General features: G+C 35.7%; 1 protein-coding gene across 7 annotated transcripts in view; it reads left to right on the top strand.

The window, feature by feature from the left end:
• Positions 1-16,452, top strand: part of LOC123312045 — a 153,993-nt gene extending 137,541 nt beyond the window's left edge. For 3 of the 7 annotated variants that reach the window (XM_044896234.1, XM_044896233.1, XM_044896237.1), the window contains exons 10-29: positions 5,293-5,322; positions 5,405-5,446; positions 5,833-5,868; positions 5,928-5,954; positions 6,014-6,079; positions 6,140-6,199; positions 6,252-6,293; positions 6,364-6,399; positions 6,487-6,522; positions 6,579-6,632; positions 7,534-7,572; positions 7,679-7,705; positions 7,867-8,008; positions 8,231-8,266; positions 8,980-9,015; positions 9,643-9,678; positions 9,932-10,105; positions 13,580-13,783; positions 13,844-13,995; positions 16,258-16,452. In XM_044896234.1, the coding sequence (XP_044752169.1) occupies positions 5,293-5,322; positions 5,405-5,446; positions 5,833-5,868; positions 5,928-5,954; positions 6,014-6,079; positions 6,140-6,199; positions 6,252-6,293; positions 6,364-6,399; positions 6,487-6,522; positions 6,579-6,632; positions 7,534-7,572; positions 7,679-7,705; positions 7,867-8,008; positions 8,231-8,266; positions 8,980-9,015; positions 9,643-9,656 (723 nt within the window). In that variant the 3' untranslated portion in view covers positions 9,657-9,678; positions 9,932-10,105; positions 13,580-13,783; positions 13,844-13,995; positions 16,258-16,452. Of the gene's footprint in view, positions 1-5,292; positions 5,323-5,404; positions 5,447-5,832; positions 5,869-5,927; positions 5,955-6,013; positions 6,080-6,139; positions 6,200-6,251; positions 6,294-6,363; positions 6,400-6,486; positions 6,523-6,578; positions 6,633-7,533; positions 7,573-7,678; positions 7,706-7,866; positions 8,009-8,230; positions 8,267-8,624; positions 8,808-8,979; positions 9,016-9,642; positions 9,679-9,931; positions 10,106-13,579; positions 13,784-13,843; positions 13,996-16,257 lie in introns of those variants that run through there. The other 4 variants (XM_044896238.1, XM_044896239.1, XM_044896235.1 and 1 more) reach the window with 4 other exon arrangements.
• The last annotated feature ends 9,143 nt before the right edge of the window (positions 16,453-25,595 follow it).

Here is a 25,595-nt window from a genome sequence, read left to right as displayed (position 1 = left end):
ATCTGACACACTCGAGTAAATCCCGAATTTCCCTCCTGGGCTCCCCAACTATGATTCGATAAGGAAAGACCTAATGTAAGATCGAACAAAAAGTTTCGAACACGACTCTTTGCACAACTAAGCTGAAGCTGAGGTTCACAAGTCAACCGAGTGTGCAGAAAATCGATTTTAAACGAGTTCTCCATTATTGACTGTGAATATAAATAACACCAATCTTAGTAGACTAGTAGAAAACTGATTAAACTAATGAAAACTATCCGGTACCCGATTACAATTCGCCAATACCCGGTCCAGGTCTGCCTCGAGGCACAGGAGACCAAATTCCGATCCGAAATATTCGACACACAATACACCGTCGAAGTGTTTCACGCCCACGCAACGCAGATCGAAGGTTCCCCGTCTGGAAGAGCCCATATCGCGAAAGTGGGATATCCATCTACCGAAATAAAATTAGCCTGCGATTAATCTCACGCCTTCGAAGCACAAATTTCATCTCTATTGTGAACGTTCTGTTGGCACTTTGATCTAACAGATGGATTCATTAATGTTTCCTGGCACCGGTCCATTTCTCGCGGCAGTTTTTCATCCTGATTTCTGCACGTTTCACGGAATTCACGATCGGTGGAGGGGAGGCGATAATATACAGGGATGTCCGTTCACGTCTAATTTTCGGTTGCGGCAAATCCATTTTCAGCTATGATATTCTATCAGCTATGTTGGTAAATTCAATTTCAATTTGAAGAATTTATAAATAAAGAATTGTAGATGTGACAACTTTGAGTTTTATCACGTATTGAAGCTTAATTTAGGTTCCTTCTGAATAGCGACAAAATTGTTTGAAATTCGCAATACACAGTGATGTTTTTATCCTCAACACTTTGAGTGAGAATTAAAGCTATATTCAATCTGCAATGTTCAATCACAAAATTCATGTGGTTTTCATGACACTTCACTGTTTTCCCAGTAACGTTCATTAAAAATCTCCTCCCAGTTTGCCGCCGGATGTTTCAAAGTATGACAAAGTACCGCGTTATACGTTTTCCGCAATACATCAAATTTTTACGAAATCAGATTGTGGAAACGCAACCAACTCCGACCGCAATGCAGTTTCCAAAGCGTGAGAGCAAAGGCCTCGTATAAAAACCCTAATACGGATTACACCTTAGAACATAGAACAACAGGAAGGAGCCTTTCCACGCGAATACAAGGACAGGAAGTGAGACCGAAGTGCACCAAATTATTACTCATTGTTTTGTTTTGATATAGGTGTCAAAAGTGAAGCTTTTATCAAATTCATATCAAATTGTTATTTTTAGGATATTTTTCGAGTTAAACTGTGTTGGATTTTGTAGAGTTGAGTGAAATTAAGTTGTGAAGTGAATTCTGAACTATTTTACCTAAAGAAATTATTAAAATAAGATATTTTTGTGGTAAGGAACTTTTTCCAGAAAATGGTCAGTTGTGTAGCTTGTGGCTATTCAAAAACACCAAAGAAAAACAATTCCGGTGTAACATTTCACAGGTAGGTTTTATTCATACTGTATTAACGTCTTTTTTTGAATATTAAAATGGTATTCCTGTTTATGTATTTTGACGTTATCGTGAACAAACCATGGGCGTAGTTGACATTAGATAATAAGGATTTCAATTGAACAAACTGGGTTTGGTAGATTCAATTTTCAAGAATATTTTAAAAGCAGGAATGACAAACTGTTATGATTTCTGAAATTAATTAGTCTCAATATTATTGTTTCAGATTTCCTAAGGATGAAAGACGTAGATTTAGATGGGTGAGTTTTGTTAATAAGCCTGGGTTTACTCCTAACAAAACAGGAGCTTATTGTGCTCCAAGCACTTCAAGGAAGAATGTTTCAACAGATCTTCACAATCTGTTATTAGATTATTTCCCAATGCATTTCCAACTATAGAAGCTCCCCGTGTGAAGAAGTTTCACTTAAAGTAATGAAACATTTTATTGGAAAAAGTGTGTTTGATGAAATGATTTTTCATGATTTTTCCCCATTAGAGAGTCATGAAACTCTTTTAATTAAAAGTATTTCAAATTGTTATTTAAACACGAGGTTGAATTATATTTGTAAAAATACTGTTAATGAAGATAGAATAAGGAATTTGTATAATAGATTGATTCTCTTTAAAAACCAATAAACATTAAAAGTGACGTTCTATATATTCTTTTTAAATAGATAAATATACAAAATTTATTTATTTCTCAGTATTCACAAGTACAAAGAGAAAAACAAATACATTTTTCCTACTCACATCTTTCGAGATTTTAATTCCTATGTTTTACAAGAGTATTCCCAAAATATTTTTTTTCTTTCCACTCAATAATAGAAAGCTTTCGAAAAATAAAAAATGCGATCTGAAATTAGCCAAAATTACGTTGGACAGTAATTGAGATTATTTATGCCCTACGCCACTGCTAAACCGGAAATATGGATTCCGCCATATGTGCACCAAATTCGGTCACACCAAAATGAACAATATGCTCCTTCCTGTTGTTCTATGTTCTAAGGATTACACACACATATTTTATGTTACTTTTTCACGAGTCTCTCGTATGGGTGAGTGTGCTTGAAATATTCATGTTGAATCCACCTTCCCTTATAGGGTGAAAACGCATAATAACTTCCACGAGGAACCCAGCGAACAAATCTGTGAAATTTGAATCATATATTTTTGTTTTTGGGGAGAAACCGATTGAATTTGGAAACAGACTTCTGAAAATCTCGAAAAATCGAGGCTGACAAAAGTTGACGCTGTTTTTAAGTATACAGGGTACTACAGGGATATCGAAAACCGTTAGAAATACAGGGTAGCTTTAATTACGAAAAAGTTGCGTTATTCAAGGATGAGGGGGTGGCTGTAAACAGTTCCCAAATATCTCTGATGGTTCCTGAGATATCTCGAAAAAACTGAAAATCAAGATTATCATTTTTTCTTGATAACTCATTTGTTTTTGGAGATAACTACACGAAATTCGGTGTCTACACATAACCCTATATAGCGATTATACTGGTGTACTACTTTTTGTAATTCAAGCCACCCTTTATTTTTAACGGTTTTCGATATTCCTATAGTCAGCCTCTAAATAGTTCTAACCCTGTATACAGTCAACGAAATAGTACCTAGTATAAAACTAGAAACTCATCGAAAGGTCTTAGAATATATCTGAAGATTATCGAAACTAGTTCTTACTAGATAAGTTGATAGTCGTTTCTTGAAATCTAGGAGGCCCATTTAATAAAAATGGGATAATTTCATTGAATGACGATATCATTGAAGCATAGATTTCTGATTTTTCATTAGAAATCTAGAACGAAAGAAGATTTGGAAATTTGAAGGACATCATGTTGAAGGCAGAACTTTCTGTCAATAAACGGAATTTCTATATGGGATAATTTTGGAGATAGTAGTGATGAATATTGAATTTGACACCACCCAGTATAACTCACACTCAACCATAAGTATCATTCAATTATTTCTGCGCATTCGCCATATTGTAACAATTACCCCTTCAGTGTAGTAGGATAAGAAGTGCATAGAATTCGTTTTGAATACTCCCAAGACAAAAAAGGTGGATGACTCAATGTAAAATTGCACTCTAGCCTTCCAAAGTGAACTTTAAGGTAAACAGTGTCACAGATCACACGTGGAATCGCAAATTGTAAACTTCAATCTGCGATATCTCCTTCTCCACTAGTCAGACTTCAATACTAGGTCAAAAAGTTGAGTTAGAAAATCCCGAATTTAAATGAGCAGGGGGTCAGACCCCCCTAAAATCACACATTTTCCTATCTCTCCCCGATCTTCCATCATTAGGGGCGTTAAAATCGCCCGAACGGAATCCGGATCGAACGTCCTTGGCAATGACCGTCCTCAGCTTCACCTCCGATGGGGTAGCTACCACCGACGCGTGCGCAGCGCCCGCGCTCGATGCAACATGCAACCCTCGGATAATGATTATCGGAAAACGTGAACGGGGAGGCTGGAAATTCAGCGATCGCAACACTTTCTCGGCGGTTCACGTGACACCTCCCGACCTTCCCCAAGCGAGAAGCGCTAGAGCACTGGGGAACGGATGGGGAATATCGATGCGGTTAAAAATAAAGGGTTTGAAGTGGGTTGAAGGAGTCTCGAGAGGGCACACGGTTAGAGAAAGGGGCCGGATGGGCAAGCTGCTTCGTGTTACGTCAAGCCCTTCCGTTGGGCTCGTTTGACGGTGAATTTTCATCAGCTCTACAGGGCGTCACGAAAATAAGTTGAAATATTCAATCGTTTTTGGTTTTACGGAACCGCTTCTCGTCCACAGTGTCGATTGAATCAAGAGAGAGACAGAGAGATCAAGAGGAAATCTACCATCTTATTATTATGTATTCTTTCAAGTTTTACTCGATTTTTTCAAATTTTAGTCGATTACTCACATAATTACAAAGGAATTATTTCACTAAATACATCAATAGTGGGTATACTTACTCTACAGGGTGAATGTTTGACTCGTACAAATATTTTAACAGTAGATTCTTGAGGTCGAAAGAAACAGTTTTTTCCTATACCATTTTTCCTGATTCGGCTCTGATAAAACGATATATCCATTTCGAGATTTCATAATGAGCTGTGCCACCCCTGAAAAAACAAAAGTATCTTCAGAATAACTAGCTGAATCTGTGACACTACAAATCTGTGGATCTTTTAAACAGAGTTGCATTCAGCCAAAGTACCCAATACTTCGAATTTCACAGATGCTTTTTAATTTTCGAACATCAAATTACTCGAAAACGGCGCATTATACGAGAAAATATGAGGAATACTTTTATTTTACCTAACGTTCAAATATTCATTAGATAGCGTCCAACCCAACTTAGTTTCAACAGTTGGGTTCTTTGAATTTTTGATTTTTTTTATGGTACATAATGGTGATAATGAGAAAACTGGAAGACGTGGGTGATATCTTGTGTTTAAAAAAGATTCATCAAATAAATGTAGATCTATATTCCCAAATTCATTTCATTCGATGAAACCGTTCGTGAGATAGAACTAAAAATATCATTTTTTCATCGTTTTTCAACATCTTACATCTTTCAATTTAAGCCTACTGTCAAAATATTTGTACGAGTTAAAGACTTTGCCTGTATATTCAAACTCCCTTATTAATTCAAGTTATTTATTGCTTCACGATAGTCCAATTACTTATTTTGCTGAAAAACGGTTACTTTTCTCTAAATTTCTTTTCGGATATTATCATTATTTTCGATTTTCCTTATTTTGCAGCCGCTCCTGAACAGTCCACTCTTCAGAAGAGTAAGTCTTTCAGTCGAAATTTGTTAGTGAAATATCGACCAGAGAAGAAAAATCTGGATTCAATTCCAACCTTTCATTTCAGATGGGCTGCAAAGCTCACTTAGGAGAGAGAGCTCGTAAAAAAGTGAGTTCCTCGGATATTCTAAATTATCAGATTCAAACTGCTCTACCGGAGTCTTCCAAATAAAGTCCACTGAGAGATTGCGCATTGGAATTTAATATCCAATATTAATTTCACATCATTTCGACCGTCTTAGGCGTATGAAACATGAACCACTGGTAGAGCAGTTCTTGAAATATTGTCAAATCACGAAAAGAGAACATAACATTTTTTAAACAGTTTATTTTTTGTCAACTATTGAAACTTCGTAACATGTCTACAAAAAAGAATTACCTACTTGGAATTTCTTATAGAAAGCGGCTTATAGAAGTCGTTTAAAACGGTTACAATTTCCTTATCATTTCCCTTCATCCGAATGAATTTTTCTACCGAAAAACTTGATTTTTCAGGATCAAGATCATTTGGCTCTACTAGACTTCTCCGGAGTAAGTGGTCGAAAATTAATATAGCATTCACGGCATTTTTACATCGATTTTTTTTACAGGGACGCGATTCTTCTGGTTTTGAGCTCGTAAGTTCTGATATTTCGATAAAAATCGATAGGAGATTAAAAGTATCTGTTAATTTTAGACGGGCTACGGATCAAGGAAGGATGCTTTAGTTTTATATTCATTTTTGGCTTTACCTAGATCATCCGTAAGTCTCATATTTCAAAACTGTCAACTTTGGCTATTCCAAACGATCTAAATTTTACAGAAGCATTATAATAGAGGAAACACTCTAGAAAGGTTTTCTCAGTCTATAAGAAGAAATATGGTAAGTTTAAATTCAGTTTCCGAATTTAAATTCAAAAAATTCCACTTTGCAGGAACGTTATGGTGATGATCCTAAAAATTATCCTTCACCGTCAGTAAGTTTAGCAGAATTCCGAGACTGTTTCAAGTCTCGCTGCTTATTTTTTAATTCGTTATGCCTTGCAGGTCCCTTTAGAACATCAGCCTTCCACGTCACGTGATGTGAGTTTTCTAATCCTATACTATTTTCTAGAATCTACAATTTTTTCACCTTAATTTTACTGAGATTTCAATCGGAATTTTTTCTAGACCGAAGAACAAGACTCGTCTGAAATTGCTGAAAAAGTGAGTTGAATCGAATTGGGCTTCAGTAGAATATCGGGAAATTATTTCATTTTCAGGCGAGAAGGTTCGGGGCTATAAAGAAGATATTTTCCTCGAAGAAAAACAAGAGTGTAAGTTTTTTACAAATTTATTCTTTCCCCAACGTCTCCGATAAATTGAAATTATACAGAGCTTCTATTTGAGAAGTTTATCAGTTTAGAGTTGAATTCAATCTTGTTGTTGTGATCCTCATCTTTGATTTGATATCATATCATTTTCACAAGTACTTTTCTTCAAACATATCGAGCATACCATTGATAAGAAATACAGGGTGATTTCTGACCAATAGAGAGTTATAGTAGTCAGAAATGGGCAATCAAACATCTCTTATCAATACTAGTTTATGAGATACTGATTGTTTCCTGAGAAAATTGTGGATCTTATACTTATAAAATGAGAATATTCGATAATGAGGGGTGCAATTTCAAGAAGCAGCTTATCTTGGAATAACACCTCACATTGCACCTAAGGTCGATGCGAATCAAGTTAGTTAGCCTGAAGATTTCTCTATGCGGAACTTGTTCAGAGATCCGAGCAATTTTCTCTCGCTTAAGCTGCTCGAAAATGTCTCCCTAAGCTTGAAGAAATCAGTAACTTCTGTTCGCCTGGAGAAATACGCGAAGTTTACGAAGACGATAAAATTATGAACCGGAGAAAATACTCAAACTCGTATCAGAGAAACTTAGAATTATGGTTCCGACGCTGACTTATAACTTTACAGCTCTCTTTCATTTCGATTAGAAGTTTCGGGAATCTTTGTTTTTGTTGTCGTGATACCTGGGATTATTTATAGTTTTCGCGAGGAGTCGGTTGATATTTATGACGGTATATTTCATTCAGTGCTCGCTTCTTTTGACCACAGGAAGCCCTGTTTGTCCCGATGATTTTGAAACTTAACGTCATGAATTATGGCGGTTGACGAAGGAAAATCAAAATTTTTGGTTAATTCAGTATGTTTTTCCTCATTTGCAGGGAAAGAAAAAGAAAAACGCAGGAGACAAAGTTTCGCCTGTAAGTTCTCTTCAAAATTCCAATTTCCTAACCTGAACTTCTCAGTTTGGCTAATGTTTTTCGTGACATTCATTGAAATACTGAATTTTTTTCTGTCTATATCTAGGACCAAGTCGAGGGAGAAGAACTTGAGGCAAGTATACGTGCTTGAATGGTTTTTTCATAAGTAAAATTGTGGAAAATTCAAATTGACACATGAGAATTCATAAATATCCTTCCTTAAATTTTTCCCGGATGTTGTTATTGTTACGCCCTGTATAATTCAGAAACACCTTCAACTCTTCCTTATTTCAGATGCAATATAAGGAATACGTTTCGGAAGAAAAATCCGTAAGTTTATTCTCATTTGTTCGAAGAAGAAGAATGCTAATGAATTTCGATTTCGTATCACTTTCAGAAAAACGAAGACGTTGTGGAAGAAGCCCCTCAAGTCGTAGTAAGTTTCAAGACTCAAAAATGAATTTCAGGTCGTTTTCCTCAGTCTTTCCTCTTGAAATTGTTTCTGAAGGTTCATAAATACATAACTCAACTCTTCACGAGTTTTGGATCAACCTTTCGAATGTTTTCAATGAAAGAATACGTGATATTCAATAATTAAACCCATTCGAATCTTGATTTCTGAAAAATTTCAGTTTTTATTGCTCTTCCCCTATTTCAGGAACTACAAGCAGAGGCAGCTGCTTCTTTACCAACAGTAAGTTAGAACTAATGAAGAAAACATTTTTTCACAACAAGGAATTCAAACGTTGTATCGAAGCAAAATCCTATGGAACCTTGATGGATATATTGCAATTGTAACGTTTTTAAGATTGAAGGAGAAAGCTTGCATATCTAGCACTTTGATTCAGGGTTTAACAACTAAAACTCACTCAACTTTTAAGGCTGGTCACTCAAATGATCTCTCATTTTGAGAGAGGCTTGTTTTGATACTATATTAATTAATTCAATTATTGTTCCATAATTTATGTGCTCCAAAACGAACTTCGATAACAATCTGATGTGAAACGTATCTTTGATGTGGACCCACAAAACTTGAAACTGGCATATTTTAGTTGGGCACCCTCTATAAATACAATCGAATGATGAACCCGTTGAAATAATGCCAGACGCCTTCAGAAGACGAATTGAATAGATCGATTCATGTAATTTATATTCTACAATCATGCAGAGATTGCTATCCTACCATCTTTTCACACCTTCCTTTAACAATTGATTTTGCAATTCAATACATCGACGTGAGTAAGATGCATCGATAAGGAGTATCATCGATAGACAAAGTTGCACACGAATAAAATTATCTTTTCCACAACGGTCGACTTACTGGGAAAGGTGCTAGATCGATTATTCATGTGAAAGAGGGTTGAGATGTAAAGATAAAAATACTTTTCATGTCTATTGAATTTTCAGGAGGAGGAAGGATCAACTGCAGTTTTTCGTTTGCCAGTAAGTTCTGACTTAATTGGGGTTATAAATAATATATCCAACAGCTGCTAATCATTCCTTATATTTATAGTACTGAAGAATTAATTATCGACGAAACTTTTTGATTGATTGTGTGAACTATTTCAGTCTTCTCCTATTTTTATTATTTTTTTATACAAATCAGACGTTCTTTAGCAGTTGTTGTATTGATCTGATCGAAAATCTTTTTTGTGTGTTGGGTTGAAAATTCTGTTAATTTTTAATTCGCATACTTAACAATGTCTCCTGTTATCTGTTGTATGTTCAATGTACCTTTGTTGTAATATATGTTTTTATTCCACTGTGTGTGTATTGAGTATTTGTACAGTAAACGGGATGTAAATGTTAATCAGTTATGTGTCTGATAAATAAATGGTTAAAGCTAGCTGTTTTATTTCTTTCACTAAAATACGTGTGAGAGTTTCATGTGATGATTAAGTGGATTTACCTTAAAAAATACGTATTTCTCAATTACACGTTTTCAGATCGAAAGAAGTTTTAAAAATTTGGGGAATTATTGCTAAATCTCTTTGTTTGTTCCTTGAATTATGTACAGTGTATATAATTTCCCAGTAAAACCTTTTCTAACAGTATTCTCTCTTGTTTCAGGTGAGTCTCGATGAAAAAACTAAGACAACAATAACCGTAAGTTCATAAGTGAGAAACTAAAAATGATGGAGCTACTATATAACATACTGAGAGAATGGGGGAAGGAATTTTTTCGAATTTCAACAATTTATGGTCATAACTCGGATGTTATTTCAATTATTTTTAATCGACGAAGATCATTCAGAACTAACACAGTTTGAAATTTGAATCTCTTGATTTCTTTCTATCTCAACATGTTTGTTAAACTCGAAATTTCTGTTTCATTTTAATCATTCGATTCTGGATTTAGGTACAAATCCATAATGAAAACCCCCAAGGTTAAAATTAGCGTTTCCTGCTAGTTACCAAGCATTTTCTTCAGCGAACATGGAAATAATCATGCACGTACATTAAGGTGTAGATGGTTCGAAAGAGAATTCATATTGACGTTGAATCCAGTGAGTTTTCTCGCAAAACTCATCTGGTAAGTTGGTGCCATATTTTATGTCATATTTTTATTGTTGTTATAAGTATTGATTCGTTATTATTAATTATTGGACCTCGAAAACGAAGCTTCAAAGAGGATATAATCGTTCACAAAGTACCTCATGAAGTATTGACGGGATGCATTCGAAAAGTTAACTTTTAAAACCTTATTGGCAGTATTGCAAAATCTTGAAAGTGTCAAAGTTATTTTCGAATCTGAGATGAATTTTTTCCAAGTAATTCATTTATAGCCTGTATATATAAAATTAAAATAGTGGAATTCAATGACAAACCAACGTTTTTTCAATCGAAAAATCGACTATTTCTCGTGCATTCATACCTACACAACCCATTTCCCAAAAAAAGGCAGTCAGGTATTCTCGAGAAGTTTGTACAGAAAGCGTATAAGTGAAACGAAGAAAAAGCTCTTACAAACTGAATTCCGACTTTGTTTTCAACTGTGAAATCAACAACTAGCCAAAGTTTCCGAGCTTCAGTTGAGAAAATATATCTTAGAACTACCCAGTTAGTAATTGAATTATAGATAAAAAAAAAATGCTCAAGAAATATATTGTTCAGTACTCTTTCCGAAAGTCCGCATCGATGGAACTCGATATAAATTCGGTTTCATGACATTGATGTTTTTTTATTTGTTTGCTTTGGCAAGAGTTTCGGACAAAATATTGTCTTTCTTCTCTGATAATGTGTAACATCATTATTTTTATACTTCTAGTAACGCCTAGTAAGTCCAACTTACAACCAATGGTCATTGTGAATATTTCAGTCAAAACTGTACAATTCTTATTTGGTACAAACCGTCATATTAGCAGGAAAAGAACGCAAAATTTAAAAATATTCAACAGAACTTTTCGAAACTGATTTTTTATGACCATTACAGCCATCAGTTTCCTAATCAAGCTCCTACTAGTCCTACTAAACAGAAAAAAGAAACTTGGCAAGTTTTGACGTAGGGTTTTGTTTGAATTAAGAGAAGAACAAAAACAAAATTCTACCTAATTTTGAATCTCGTGCAATTTTACCCTGTCTAGCTAGCAATACAGTTTTTGAGATCAATTTTCTGCTGAGAGAAACTGAACAACAGTGTGTGACTCCAAAATTCAATAAGAATCTTCCCGAACTTTTATTTCCTGGGTCAGGATATCAACGCTAAATGTCGATTTTTGGCTGTTTATGGTTTCCTTTTGGGAATTAGCGAAGAGGGTCATTTATATGATTTGTTGTAATTATTACTCGAACAAACAGGAAATTATGTCTGACATAGTGATGGAGGAACTCCATCGAAATGTCAGAGGTTAATGTCTTGAGATATAAATGGCTATTTCGGCTCGCTGGCCAGATCTCTTCTCGTAGGACCAAATGTTGTTAGATAGGAAGATCGAGGAATAATATAACAATAAACTTCCTATCCCGATCGTTATTTGGCGATATAATGGGTGGTATTATGGGAAATGGTATAAATCCGCCATTAGGAGATGTTTTATTCATTTATACTGCGCAAATACATACCTATGATTTTTCAGGGTGTTGTATGTGGTATCTTGGCCTATTGAATCAATTTTTCACAGTTCCTGCGGTTAACAAGTTCCATTATCTTCTTCTTCTTTCATTGTTGGCTCTAGTCCTTATCGAGGCAACATAAGAATGGGTCTCTGACTAAGTGGAGATATCCCAAAGCGGTTCATGAAGTTTTCCTTACATTACTATCCTTCGAAAGAGGGATATAAGTAGACTTTCAAGTAGGACCATGCACTAAGGGTATCCCTCTGTGGACTTACTGCTTTATCCCCTTTTTTCGATGAAGTAAAGCTTGTATCTACATCTAGTTTAGCTGATTTTGTGGAATCAATAGAGCACTCCTGATACATTCCAGGGTAACATCTAGCAGAAGCCATTGAAGCCAGAGGAACTAACCGTGCATCCCTAAAATATGCCCTTCACCTCCGCTGTTTCCGAGACGACAGTTTCAATTCACAATCGACCAATCAGAACCCCCAATTATTCCGTATTTTCTTCCATCTTCTTTCTTCTGCGTTCTAGGCAGAAATGAAAGGGAAACCGATCTAGGGATTCCCCTTGATGGAAACTCTGCAGGCTCCGGGAATATTGAATAGTTGAATTTATGAAACCCCAGCAGATTCCAATCAACGTCCCTCGTATATACTCGGCTACGTTAGAAGGGCTACACCCAGAAATCTTGGAAACATAATGTCTTTTTTTTTTTCGATCGTAGATTCTTTGAATCTATCTATCAATATTCGACTCAACAAATAGAAACATTGAACAACAATTAAAACTCTGCAAAGAATGAAAACTAAGAAACACTCACCTTTTCTCAGAGTTCTTCCATAACATAGTGAAACACTGAAGTATAAAACACGAATAAATGGGCAATGATGGAAAACCAATTGGTATCAAGGATAAAACAAATATTGATCTCACAAAAGAGTCTTTCATAAATTACTAGATTCTATAGTTTCCAGCCATAGACTTATAGAACATGTTATTTACAGAGAGTTCCTCTGTGTTATCAATAATTCTATGTTTCAAACAATGTCAATTATTATCCGGTTTCTGTACATTGATCTGAATAAAAAACTGAGGCTTTGGTTATAAGTAATCTAGTTCTCTGCATCATGCCAGATATGGCATTTTATTTCCCTCCTTATATAAGTCGTCAATTCATAATACTCACATCATCAAAATTAAATTGGTGTCCACTATCAAATCAACGTCGAGCTGAAGCTTATTTCACTTATCACACTCATTTCCCGGGAATAAAGACTACACTGGTTAACCCTTATTGTCATATTAAGCTTTGTTTGTCGAATTTATTAAAAATTACACTGGGAACAACGAACACCGTATTGGATAAACGACAACAGAATGTTTTAGCTTCAGGTGTTGATTCTTTCAACTACGCGAGGTGTAAACATCTATGCTTCTCAATCGCAACAATGAACTCATAGAAATGTCAAATTGTAAATTGATGTCATAGACTATATTGATGTCATCATCTATTTTTCCTTCTAGAATCGCCAAACAAACTGTCATCAAGTCATCAACGTATACTTTAATAAACGGTATATAGAAATCTAATATTTTCAGACAAGTTTGAATATAAATCTCATTCGAATGAGATTCGTTGATTCAATTCAACTCCTTGAAAGGTCCAAGATGTATCATAAACAGTAAAATTACCTAACCAAAGTTTGAGCTAACGTATTCTGTTGTAATTATTTTTAATTCTGTATTTTAGAGATTAAACTTACTTAAGATAACACGATTTTTACCTGTAATAAAGAAAACTTTTCATTCGACAATTTTATTCAAGTGTAGAGTGTTCTTACTTCCAAAAATGCCAAAATATGGGGAAAACCACTTGCAGACCCTATTTACCTATTCTATGTTGTCAAAATTTTGTCCTAATAATAATTTTTCCTGATTTTTTCAGACGAGTGAAGCGGGAAATGAAACACAACCACCGATTCTCGAACGAGTAAGTCGCAATCCAAATTTTTTTTAGTGATTTCGACCGAAAGTGCGGCAATTTGAATTGGACGATACCGAAAAAAATTTCGTTGAATATGAATGAAAAACCCTCCGATTTAATCAAAGTTCTTGGACGACGAAGAGACAGAAAAGCGACGAACCTTCTGTGAGTTTTCTGCCGTGAAAATTTTGAAAAATATCATTTTTGGATTATCGAACGTTTCAGGGTGAAGATTAGACTGAAATTTCCTGTTACTTTCACCACAATCACACCTGAAAAATTAATTTCCAACCATAACCGACAGAAATTGCGAAAGATAGAGAGGTATATTGAATTGGCACTTAAAAAATGACTGAAATCCTTATGTACAATAGACGGTAAGTTGAAATCGGTGTAAATATTTAAAATTTTTGAAATTACAAAAAAAAACAGATGACGCACTTCCGGTTGATTCTAGAATTTTCCTGTAGACTTGTTGGTTACTTATAATGCATACTTCCCCATTTCCTTGTAATGTCAATCTCTAATGTTCAAATATTTTCTTCATCGTGTACCCATCTATACAAATTGAGAAGAAAATCATAGCATGGATCGTTCAATGTAAAAGACAGAGTCCACTTGTGTGATTTAGAGTGGACTCTTTCAATCTTCACTGTAAACTACTTTTAACACTGTAGAAATCGAGTTCCTGAGCTTAGCACCTCCAAACCAGAATGAAGAAGAAGTATAAGCTCTTCTTCTAATGTTCCATATTCCTAGGTGAACTCCCGTTCCTGTATAAAATACAATATAAAATATCGTCTTATCCCACAACCAGTAAGTTTTAGACCAATAAAAAAACCTGATTATTCCTCGGTATAAAATGAAAATGGATGGCTTAGCTACTCATCTAATACTGAAAGTCAGTAATTGAATTTTCCACAGCACGTGTACGTTGATAAAACAACTTTATTCTTCGGATACCACAAAGAGAAATTCCGAAGTAGTTTTTCCCTTGCATGGCCACAATCGTCCAAAACAAAGTGTAAATAATAATGGTAATCCGCTTGGTTTTCCGTAATTATATCTGGGAAATTGAATAAGAGGTGTTTTATGGAGGGAACAAAGCTTTCATTTCGTAGTAATGGGGTAATAATACGGCGCAGTTCTGCATTACGTTCATTTTTATATTCTGCAGTTTTCCATTGCACCCCTAATGATTACAAGAGTACGTACCTACGCCAGACTTTGAACGTGAATTTCAACGAATAAAAATAATGCCTTATGTCTTCAAACCTCGAGGAAAATATGGTTTATATTTGTGTTTCTGTCAATCTACTCAAGGATTTTTTTGAATTAACGATGGTAATTAAAAGATTCGTTTCCGGAATGAAAAACTTTCTTTGTCTGTTCTTTTTTAATTTTTAATTGTTTTCTATTTTTTCTTTATTTCATTGTGTATGAGAAACACTGCTCAATATAACTTCGATTTCGTTTTATGCAATGGATGTGTAATGAAAATTTGTCGTTGGAGCTACATCAAAATGCTGTCCATTAAATGAGATGATTATAATTTACATACTAATGGCTGGTGCGTGATGAAAGCATTCTATGACTGAATAGGGTATCTGTATTTTATGGTTTATTTCATATTCATTGGAGCAGTCGAAAAGGGAAACTCAGTGTGGATTAAATATTCATAAAGAGTTATTTCAATGTCAGCAATTCAATTAGAGTGATCTTTATCAGAAGCGGTGATTGTTCAAAGAATCATGGAATAATTCCTCATCTAAGTGATCCATAATGTTAATCATTTTATTATACCTGGTATATTGAAGACACGAAATTATTATATTCGATTTTAGGCCTCAAGTTTTAGACAATACATCATGATTCATCGAAAGAAAAATGGTGTTGCATTTTGTGCGAAAGAATTATCCCAAATTTTCAGAGGTGAGTTGAACCATTTTCTTCCAACAATTCAAAGTTGTCCCTACTTAGATACAGCTCAAATTCTTTCATAACTATTCATTTACTCCATGTATAATAATTCAAATTGTCAGAATAGTAGATATCCGTTTGTAAAACGGTCACCTGACCAAACTTCAACTTGAGTATCTTATCTCAAAATAATAATCTCATTCTGTTTCATTTTTTACTGAAACTACCTACTCGAAAAGTGTCCTTAACCTCAACCATTAAAATTATCTCTCTGAATTTTCACCGCCCCGAGTACTAGACGATACTCCTGGGAAATATAAATGGAATAGAGCATCCTGTTTCCACAATGGTTACTCCCAAGGGTGAATTTCTTGAAGATTAAACCTGTCTCTTAAATTGCTCTTATATAAAATTGGTTTTCTTTCACATGAAAATGGAGAACATGCGATATAGGAAATTCTCACACCACACGATTGGTGTATTAAATTCAGTTCTTCGAAAAGGTGGTGAACCATTTCAATTTTTTTTTCCGATGGACAAGATGCGACCTACTTCAGAGTATTAGGATTTCAGATAATTCAAAGAGAATTGCTCAGAAAATATTGTGACGTTGATTTTTCAAATGATTTCTGACTGTTTTTTTTTTTGCTTCAGACATCAATCTCCACCTCAAATATTTCAACTTCCAGATCACTTTCACACGTAATGACATTTTTCAGATCCGATTGAGATCAGAATGGTGAAAATTTTGAATGAACCTATTTGATCGACTTCCAGGACAGAGTGAGCCAGCAGTATAAGATTTTTGACAAGAGTGGAACATTTTTCGAAATTTTTACATGAGAATGATTCCGTTAATCTGGATGGATAGCTGAGAACTGAATTTTATTTGCATTAAATTTTATCAAGTACAATGCTTTCTCTTTTATTGTTTGTTAATGCAGTAGCTCCTCAGATCGAAGTGTCAAAACGAAGTGAATAGATAGAAAAGACTTCGTATTGATTCTTTATTCTAAATTTTTGAATTTTAAATGTCTTTTTTCCAAGAATCATTGAAATAGTTAAAAATTGAGGTGAATTTTTTCTCGAAAAACAAAAAAAATCATTTTCTCGATATTAGGAAGTTTGGTATGGAAATATAGGTTTTCGAACATGCTTAATCTATTGCGAGCAATTTCGAGAGCCTGTCTCCCTTCGTTTAGATTTTCATCTTGGAAATGGCATTTTTCAGTAATTGCAAATTTCAATCTGCGATGTCTCCTGTTATATTCGTCTGATCCAATTGGGATTTCCGGTTCTATAATCAGCGTTGCCTAGGCTTCCACCTTAGCACAAAAACTCGATTTCGAAAATCTGAATTTTTTGGGTCAAAAATGAGCAAGGGGTTAGACCCCCCTAAAATGACCTATTTGTTACTCTGTCTGAAAATCTGGATGCTCTATTACTGTCCTAGGATATGGAGTGCATAGAATTCGTTCTGAAGATTCTATAAAACCAAACAGTTGATGATTCAATGAAGAATTGCATTCCAGAGAGCTCTTCGAAGTCAACTCGAAAATGAAAAGTGAAAAAACAAAAAAAATTATTTTCTCCTAAACAGTGTCAGATATTGGAAAGTTTGGTATGAAAATATAGGTTTTCGAACACGCTGAATCTATTGCAAGCAATTTCGAAAACCTATCTCCCTTCGTTTAGAATTTCATTTTGGAAATGGCATTTTTTCAAAAATTGCAATTTTCAATCTGCGATATCTCCTGTTATATTCGTGTGATCCCATTGGGATTTCCGGTTTTATAATCAGCGTTGCCTAGGCTTCCATCCTAGCACAAAAACTCGATTTCGAAAATCTCGATTTTTTGGGTCAAAAATGAGCAAGGGGTTAGACCCCCCTAAAATGACCTATTTGCTACTCTGTCTGAAAATCTGGATGCTCTCTTACTGTCCTAGGATATGGAGTGCATAGAATTCGTTCTGAAGATTCTATAAAACCAAACAGTTGATGATTCAATGAAGAATTGCATTCCAGAGAGCTCTTCGAAGTCAACTCGAAAATGAAAAGTGAAAAAACAAAAAAAATTATTTTCTCCTAAACAGTGTCAGATATTGGAAAGTTTGGTATGAAAATATAGGTTTTCGAACACGCTGAATTTATTGCGAGCAATTTCGAGAGCCTGTCTCCCTTCGTTTAGATTTTCATCTTGGAAATGGCATTTTTCAGTAATTGCAAATTTCAATCTGCGATATCTCCTGTTATATTCGTCTGATCCAATTGGGATTTCCGGTTTTATAATCAGCGTTGCCTAGGCTTCCATCCTAGCACAAAAACTCGATTTCGAAAATCTCGATTTTTTGGGTCAAAAATGAGCAAGGGGTTAGACCCCCCTAAAATGACCTATTTGTTACTCTGTCTGAAAATCAGGATGTTCTATTACTGTCTTAGTATATGGAATGCATTGAAGTTGTTTTGAAGATTCCAGAAAACCAACGGTTGATGATTCAATAGAGAATTGCACTCCAGAGAGCTCTTCGAAGTCAACTCGGAAATGAAAAGTGGAAAAACAAAAAAAAATATTTTCTCCTAAACTGGACCAGATTTTTGAAATTTTGGTATGAAAATATAGGTTTTCGAACACGCTGAATCTCTTGCTAGCAGTTTCGAAAGCCTATCTCCCTTTGTTGGGATTTTCATCAAGGAAATGGCATTTTTCAAAAATTGCGAATTTCACTTGAGAATTCGTCAAGATCAAACGGTTATGCCGAAATGGATGAAATTCTCAGATTTATCACTAGAAGAGTTGCTCTTTCAGAATATGTATCACATTTGAATCTACGATGATATTTCTGGAAGATAAACGACTCGAAAGCTGATCTTCGAAAAATTGCCAAAAAGTTGGGTTCAGTTAAAACTTCCAAACAAACAAAAACCTAACGGAAATATTGTCACCCTAAAAATCGTGACCCGAAGCTGCCTAAGTCTGCCCACATTTGTTCACCGTATTTGTCTTCCTCCTCCCTAATACCCCCAACAAATCCAAACAGAAAATACCTATAATTTGCACACCCAGCGTTGCAAAGAGTCCGGAACTGGTCCTTCGGTGCGGTTGTTAAAACACCATTAGGCAACAAATTGCTCGAAAATTCACTAATCCATTCGAGGGGGACAGAACCAACTGTTTGTTACTATTCCCCCGAAATAAGAATTATAATTGTTACGTAAGAAACCCACCGGCCCACATTATGTTGGAGGCTCCCCAATCCAAGGACGACAGGATCCAGCGTTTGCCGTTTAGTGAACTGTTCCGCCAGTGGCGTAGTTCCAAAATTACGAATTAACAGGAGACTGGTATCTAATCATGAAATCGAAACAGATTCTTACTGTACTAAATCAAGACCTACTAATAGGTAGTTCAAATGAATCATTTCTAACGATTTTGAAGGATGTGAAATATCCTGTCGTTGTTCTTCTATCTTTAGGCAGGAATCTTCCACTAATTATACTATCAGTACCAGATCTTCCTCTACTTTCGACTATCCAGTAAGTAACTAAAATCTCTCACTTGAAAATCGTCTTTTCAATCTTTTGAAAGCTCTCACTACAATTTCTCTCACTCTGAACAACCTCACCAAAAGCTTCGACAAAGTAATAACATGCCCTCGTCATTTGTACATTCGATTATCTCTATATACGTACTCTATCGGTGCTCATTATCGTAAACATTTTCAAGACAATCGTTTAGAAAACGCTTCGGACACGTCGGAAGAAATTAAGTTGGTTACCATGGCGGCAGAATCCAGAAGGAAAATTAATTCATGGCAGTAGAGGTGTGTAATTAGTTTGCGAGTTTTGTGACTACCCACATTATCTCTGCTTCAGTGCCAGCTTTTGGACATTTCAGGTTTCAGAGCCACCTTAACTCCATCTAGCAATGGCAGAGACTTTGACAAGTTAAATTGCCGGATCCGGGGAAAATTATGAAAGTCTTCTTCAATGGAAAGTTTCGTGAGTTTCCACTAATTTATTCACCTCTAATATTTGGAGCCTACCTGGGAAATATATCTCCACTTTCGTGTAATTCTGAGTTTGCACATTTCTGTTTGCGACACTGTATCTGTATTCACTTAATGAATTATACGCCGAGTGTTTCGGAATATTGAAGACTTAACCCCTTGCGAAGTTAGCCTAAAGTATGATTCGAAACAGAATACTATTCACGAGAATGCAACTTCTAAATTTCAGCCTATGGGACTGAGAAATTGTTTTCATCTTCTGCAAATTTTTCGCGAATATTTTGAAATGTTCCTATGAATCGGCCGTACGCCACTGTCGATTTTTTTGTCCGAGTCCTCTACAAACGGATCCAAGATTGATAGCCTACTTGTCTGACGTGTTTCTAGCCTGAAAGTGAACTGCTGAGCATTCGATTATTCCATCCATTGTAGAAACGTGTCGTTCGGTAATTTTTTTTTTGCTTTTCGATTTTTCGAGGCGCATTGTGTTTGTCTCGCTCCGTGTTGGTGTCTTTCTTCCAATATTGGACAGTCGTGAATCACCCAAATCCAACATCGGATTTTGTTACTTTCCGAAGGAGTTTAAAAAGTTTTTCTATCTGTCATGCTGAGTATTGATCCATGGTTTGATACTCAGGGAAATACGTTTTCGCTAGATTTTTACACTGATTACTATATAAATTTCTCTGAGATTTGAGCGTAGAACTAACTAAACTGTACTAAAAACATTATAGCATTTGAAAGTGTCCATCAGGCGAGCTACTGCGAATCTTCTACAAGAATTTATGCCTTCTGAAACGAGTTTCAGCAGGCTCGCTTCAAAGTTTTTCAAAGGGCGGTCCTGAAGTAAGCAATATATTTCGAATTCCCCAGTAATTGGATAACAACGACTCTAATTCGGAGTGTTTATCTGACCTACTTAAAAGTTCTGAGGAATTTTAGGTCCTGAACACTGTACCCAGTCGAAGTACCATGGAATTGGTCCGAAAAATATCTGGGAGGAAATAGAACGGGACGACATTCCAGTCATGCATATTTCATGTATGCATAATCGAGAAAAACAAGGTATTGGAGCCCTGGGTATACGACTTTGAGGAATTCTTGTGATGTGAAACAACGGGACGAATGGCTGCAACAAAATTACCTACTCCAAATAGGTCTTTTATGAAAAATTAGGCATTTATTTTGTCGAAGCATTCGAAAAACGTCAGGAATCGACTAAGTTTTAGTTATTTCATACTTTCATCACCACATGGAATTTTCGAAACTTCAATTTTGCCTTGTGTGCCCACAGAAGCACACTTTAAGTTCCGTTCACGATGTACAATATAATTCTGGTGATGATTCGGGGACCAAGATGAAACTTTTTATGATTACCCGCAATAATGAAAACTTCAAAAGTTCGGTACGTTCTATGACAGGTGCAATAACTGTCGTGCTTTAGACAATGATGGCAGTCTCACTGCCGCCAGCAGAACCAATGAAAAAGTTTCATTTCGTCCGCATCCAGTCCCCGATGCAATAATAACAGAACAGACTTGCACTATTTCGTTAAAATTGTAAAAACTGAGGAGGTCGTAAATTCGGGCAATACCGACAGCTATTACTAAATATCAGGGACAATTCTGTTGAGATTCTACGGTCTAGTCATACTAAATTGCGAATATTTATTCATGATGCCTTCAAGGAGTGTCACTTAACCCTAAAAATATTCAGTACGGCAGCACGGAAGATTTTTGCACAATGAATAAACTTCAAGTGTTGTTATTCGCTTTTCTCATTTGAATAATAAAACGAAACAATGAATCACGCTTTCAATATGGCAAATGCAATATTCTGGAGTGAAGCTGTAGCACACGAGAGTATGCATTCGTATGATTATTTTATTTCACGTGAATATAACCCTGACATATCGAGATAAAAATATGTAGTGGGAGGAACTCTAAGCCTTATCGGTAAAAATTTCACGTTTTATCAAGAATATCATAAAACAACTGCAAATATCGAAGATCCTGAAATATCTCTTTGGTGAAGTTATTAAATAAAGAGGGTATTTCAGGTTGAAATATTCATGCATCAATGAACTGAGGTAATCATTCCAACCATTTCAATAACGCTACCTCACATTACGGAATTCACTCAATTTCCTTTCCAATCCATCAGATATTTTCAGCACGTTCTATCAATGTTTGATAGACAGGAGAATAATGAACATTTTCGATCGTTCAAACAAAATTATCTTGATTATCGCTGTAAAAGGTCGATAGCCGTTGAAAGAGCTTAACGAGAAGCAAACAAAGTTTCAGTGAAGAACTGTTGGCCTGAAAAAACTCTCCAAGGAAGGAGAAAATATTTGTACAGGCGGTTTATGTATTTTATTAAAAATTCCGAACAATGACGAGATTGAAAACAAAGTCTTTCAGATATATTATGTCCCTCACGCTCAACACAAACTTTTCACTCAAAACAGTTTAAAGTAATGCACTTCCAAGTTCCTGAATCTATAAAACCTGGAAACTTTCGCTCTGGAAAAGTAGTCCACGGAAGTTCAGAGTGGTAATGGCTCTGAACCATGATGATGGCAAGTATGCAAGGAAATTGATGTTACGTAAATGAAGGGTCTTTCACGATGGCTCCATTTTTGAGTGGATACCACAATCGATTTAAATCGAAATACCCATCAACATGGAACGATAAAATTTTAAAAATCACTGAAAGGAATTTTGGAGCTTTCACGAGCTTGCTCAAACTCGTTGCCTGAAATCATTCGTTATTAATCAAGAAAATGACTGGCGAAAAACTCCCAAACTTTCCTAGTTTTCCCTAGTCGCGAGGAAAAACAAAATCTTCTCGGCTTTTGTTTTTCACGAATCATTTTTCATTCCCCCAAACAGATCCATTTTCAGATTAGGCTTAATTAATCATTGCTATCTTGACTTCGAGCCTGCTCCGTGAAAATAAAGGGTTGGTCCCAACGGAAATTTTCGAGAGTGTATATGGCTACGTGAATTCCTCCAAGACGAGAATGGAGCCGAAAGAGTCCTTTTGAGATTTCAATCCTGGACGCACAAATCATGTTCCGCTTCCTTCTGTGCTCTGAATTCCTAAGATTATTAGTTATTTGTTAATGTTAATGGAAATTCATTCTAGTTCAGAATGTCTATTCTCCATTCATCTTTATTTTAGCAGTCGGTTGGCCTTGAAATAATTTTCTCAAGGTTTTGTAACTAGAACGGAGTTAGGTTGGCACTCGTGAAATGTCGTTAATGTCATAACGCCGTTGCCACAACTTATATCAATTTTTATTACGAAAATGCCGAAAGTGATTGAAAAAAGAGACAGGGTTTCAGGAAATGCTATTTAGAATCCAGGTCCGCTCATTCGAATTGTTATACCCTGATATTCTAAAATCCACAATACGTCAGACGGTAGCGAACATATTCAATGTAAGAGAATTTATAAAATGTTTCATCTGAATCAAAACGACTTATATTTCAGCTGAATATTTCCACAATCAGAAAAATTGTGAATGAAGAGGATGACAACGGATTTCCTTCTATTGGGAGACCCAAAAAAGTGATGGCATTTGAGAATTTTAATTTTTATTTTCAGTGAATTAATGCGAAAAGTTTCCTACAGGATTTTCGATGAATGTCATCGTAGAATAAGTTCCCGAAAATTGTTTTTTTTATTTTTCATTTGACTTGTCCTATGCATTGTAAATGTCTTAAGGTACCAATAAATACCTAATTATTAATATCAATGTATTAAGATGAACAGTCACAAATACGCGCCAGTTGTCCTGTTAATTGTTTATTCATGTGAAATTCATCTTGACTTGAAACTTCCTTTAATTTCTTTCACTAATATTGATGCAAGATGATTTTTGTTGAAGAATTTAACATTCTTGTAATTATCTGTTAATTCCTTCGGGAGATACCCATTCCCAACCACTGCATCATATGCATTTCATCTTCGGGTTAATATTTTTGAAATCTACAACTGATGTATCGTATTCAGACTTTAGCCAAAGAAGATAACAAACATTAACTCTCTTCAAGCTAGTGCATATTATGATATTATACTGATCTCTTGTATTTTCCATGCAAATAACTGGATTTAGTATGCCTTCAATCAGTTTGTATAAACTTCAATTATGTTCGTCACATATTTTCCGAAGAGATTCGACATTGTGATAAAATACGTAATAACAGAAACTTTTACGTAGAACGGACAACATAGCGTTGATTTAAAACCCAAAAATGTTTTGACAAGCGTCATAACCCCACATTTTCGTACTATACAGAGTGAAATGTGTCAAATTTCCATGGCCAACCGACTGCTAAAATAAAAGTAAATGGTATACTAAACTATTTTTCTCAAGATATACAGAACTTGTCATAATTTGTATCTAGTATTTTCAACTTTTGATTTTGGCCTTATTACCTCTAAATCTGTTACATAACATTTCTTAGAGCTGTGTGAAGTGTGCCTTATGTTTTCGGTCCCCTCCAAGAAATATCTCTCTCCTCCATGTTTGACTGATTCCCAGAATCACTCCAATTTATTTTTAGTCCGCCCAGAGTTCGTTCTCCTTGAGTAGATGGGAGTAATAAATCGAACACTGGGAACCTTCTCCCCCAATTTAAATCCCTAATTTATAGCAGGTTCGAAATCCCGCTTGATTAACTCCGATCCCTCCTTGTATTTCTCCCACATCTATTAAGCTTGTCTTATTCCGCACACCCTCGATCCAGCATCAACAATCGAACTTAATTGAAATTACCGTTCACGATAATTATCTGCTGTTGATCCAGGGAAATAAACATCAACACAAAATAAGCAATTTTGGGGGCGTAGTTGGAGGGAGGCTTGGATCTAAGCATCCAGCTGTACTGCGTTCCACATAAACAATGCCTCCTGAAGTTGGAGGTACGAGTTCTGTGAATGGAACCATTCACATTCTATGTAAATTGTGGATTTCTGTAATCGGGAATTCTAACGTCAATTTGTAGTGAACTGAGGGACAAAAAATCTGTGGTCTGCAAGCAGCGATCGTTCTCCTTTTCTCTACTCGCCATAGAAGTAGCTAAAACATGACAAGCAAAGAAAATATATCTTTCATGACAAGTCTATGTCTAACATAGACATAAAAAAATGTTGTTGGAATATATGGCGATGATGTCTATAGACGTGCAAAATAGTTCCAAATCTGGAGAATTATAATAAAGTAAGAGCCACAGCGCTATGAAAGTGAAGAACTATCCCTAACAGTAATAATATGACGTGTGAAATCAGAAATCAATGATAAAAAACCAGAGAAGTATTTGACTCGTACAGCATCCAGCAACTACAAATTCGGGTCAAAGAGGGAGATGAGACCCCTATGATCCCCTTCTCCCTCCGCACTCTCGTAATGCCCGCAGGATTAAGGAATATATCCTGCAAGTTCTGAGTAATTAACACCGGGCTGTCGTGTTTGGCGGATACCGGGGAGAATTTGAAAACGGGTAATGAACTCTTTTGGGGACACAGAGTTTGCCAGATAAGAGCTGAGATGTATTCCTGACAAAGAGACTTTCATCTAGTTCATCTAGAACCGAGAACCGAGGATGCATTCACACAGGATGCGAGCAAAAGAAGCATGCATTTCGTCGTTTATCCAAGATGAAAATCGAGTGGAGCTAAGATTTTCCTTGACCCGCTGTGACTTGAAAGGATGGTAGATGTATGGTAGCTATTGAAACTAATCAAATCGCAGGTTCATATTGTCAGGAAAATAATTCCTCAAGGTTCTATGCTGGGTCCTCTTTGAATTGTATTGGGTGTGAGAGAAAGAAGGGATTCTCCATAATTTGATCCGAGATCCTACTTTTTGAGTGTTGAGAATGAGATGAAGGTGACCACGTTCGTAAATGTCTCATCTGGGCCAAACCAGAGACTGTAACTGTTTCAGATGCCCCTTCCGTACCTTGAAATGAGTCGGAAAATTGTCATGGAAATTCCATCTCAGTGGAAAACCGAACTGGAACAGAGTTAATCTTCCCGG

This window comes from Coccinella septempunctata, chromosome 4 (assembly GCF_907165205.1).
Source record: "Coccinella septempunctata chromosome 4, icCocSept1.1, whole genome shotgun sequence".
NCBI lineage: Eukaryota > Metazoa > Arthropoda > Insecta > Coleoptera > Coccinellidae > Coccinella > Coccinella septempunctata.
This window is presented reverse-complemented; position numbering and strand designations above follow the sequence as displayed.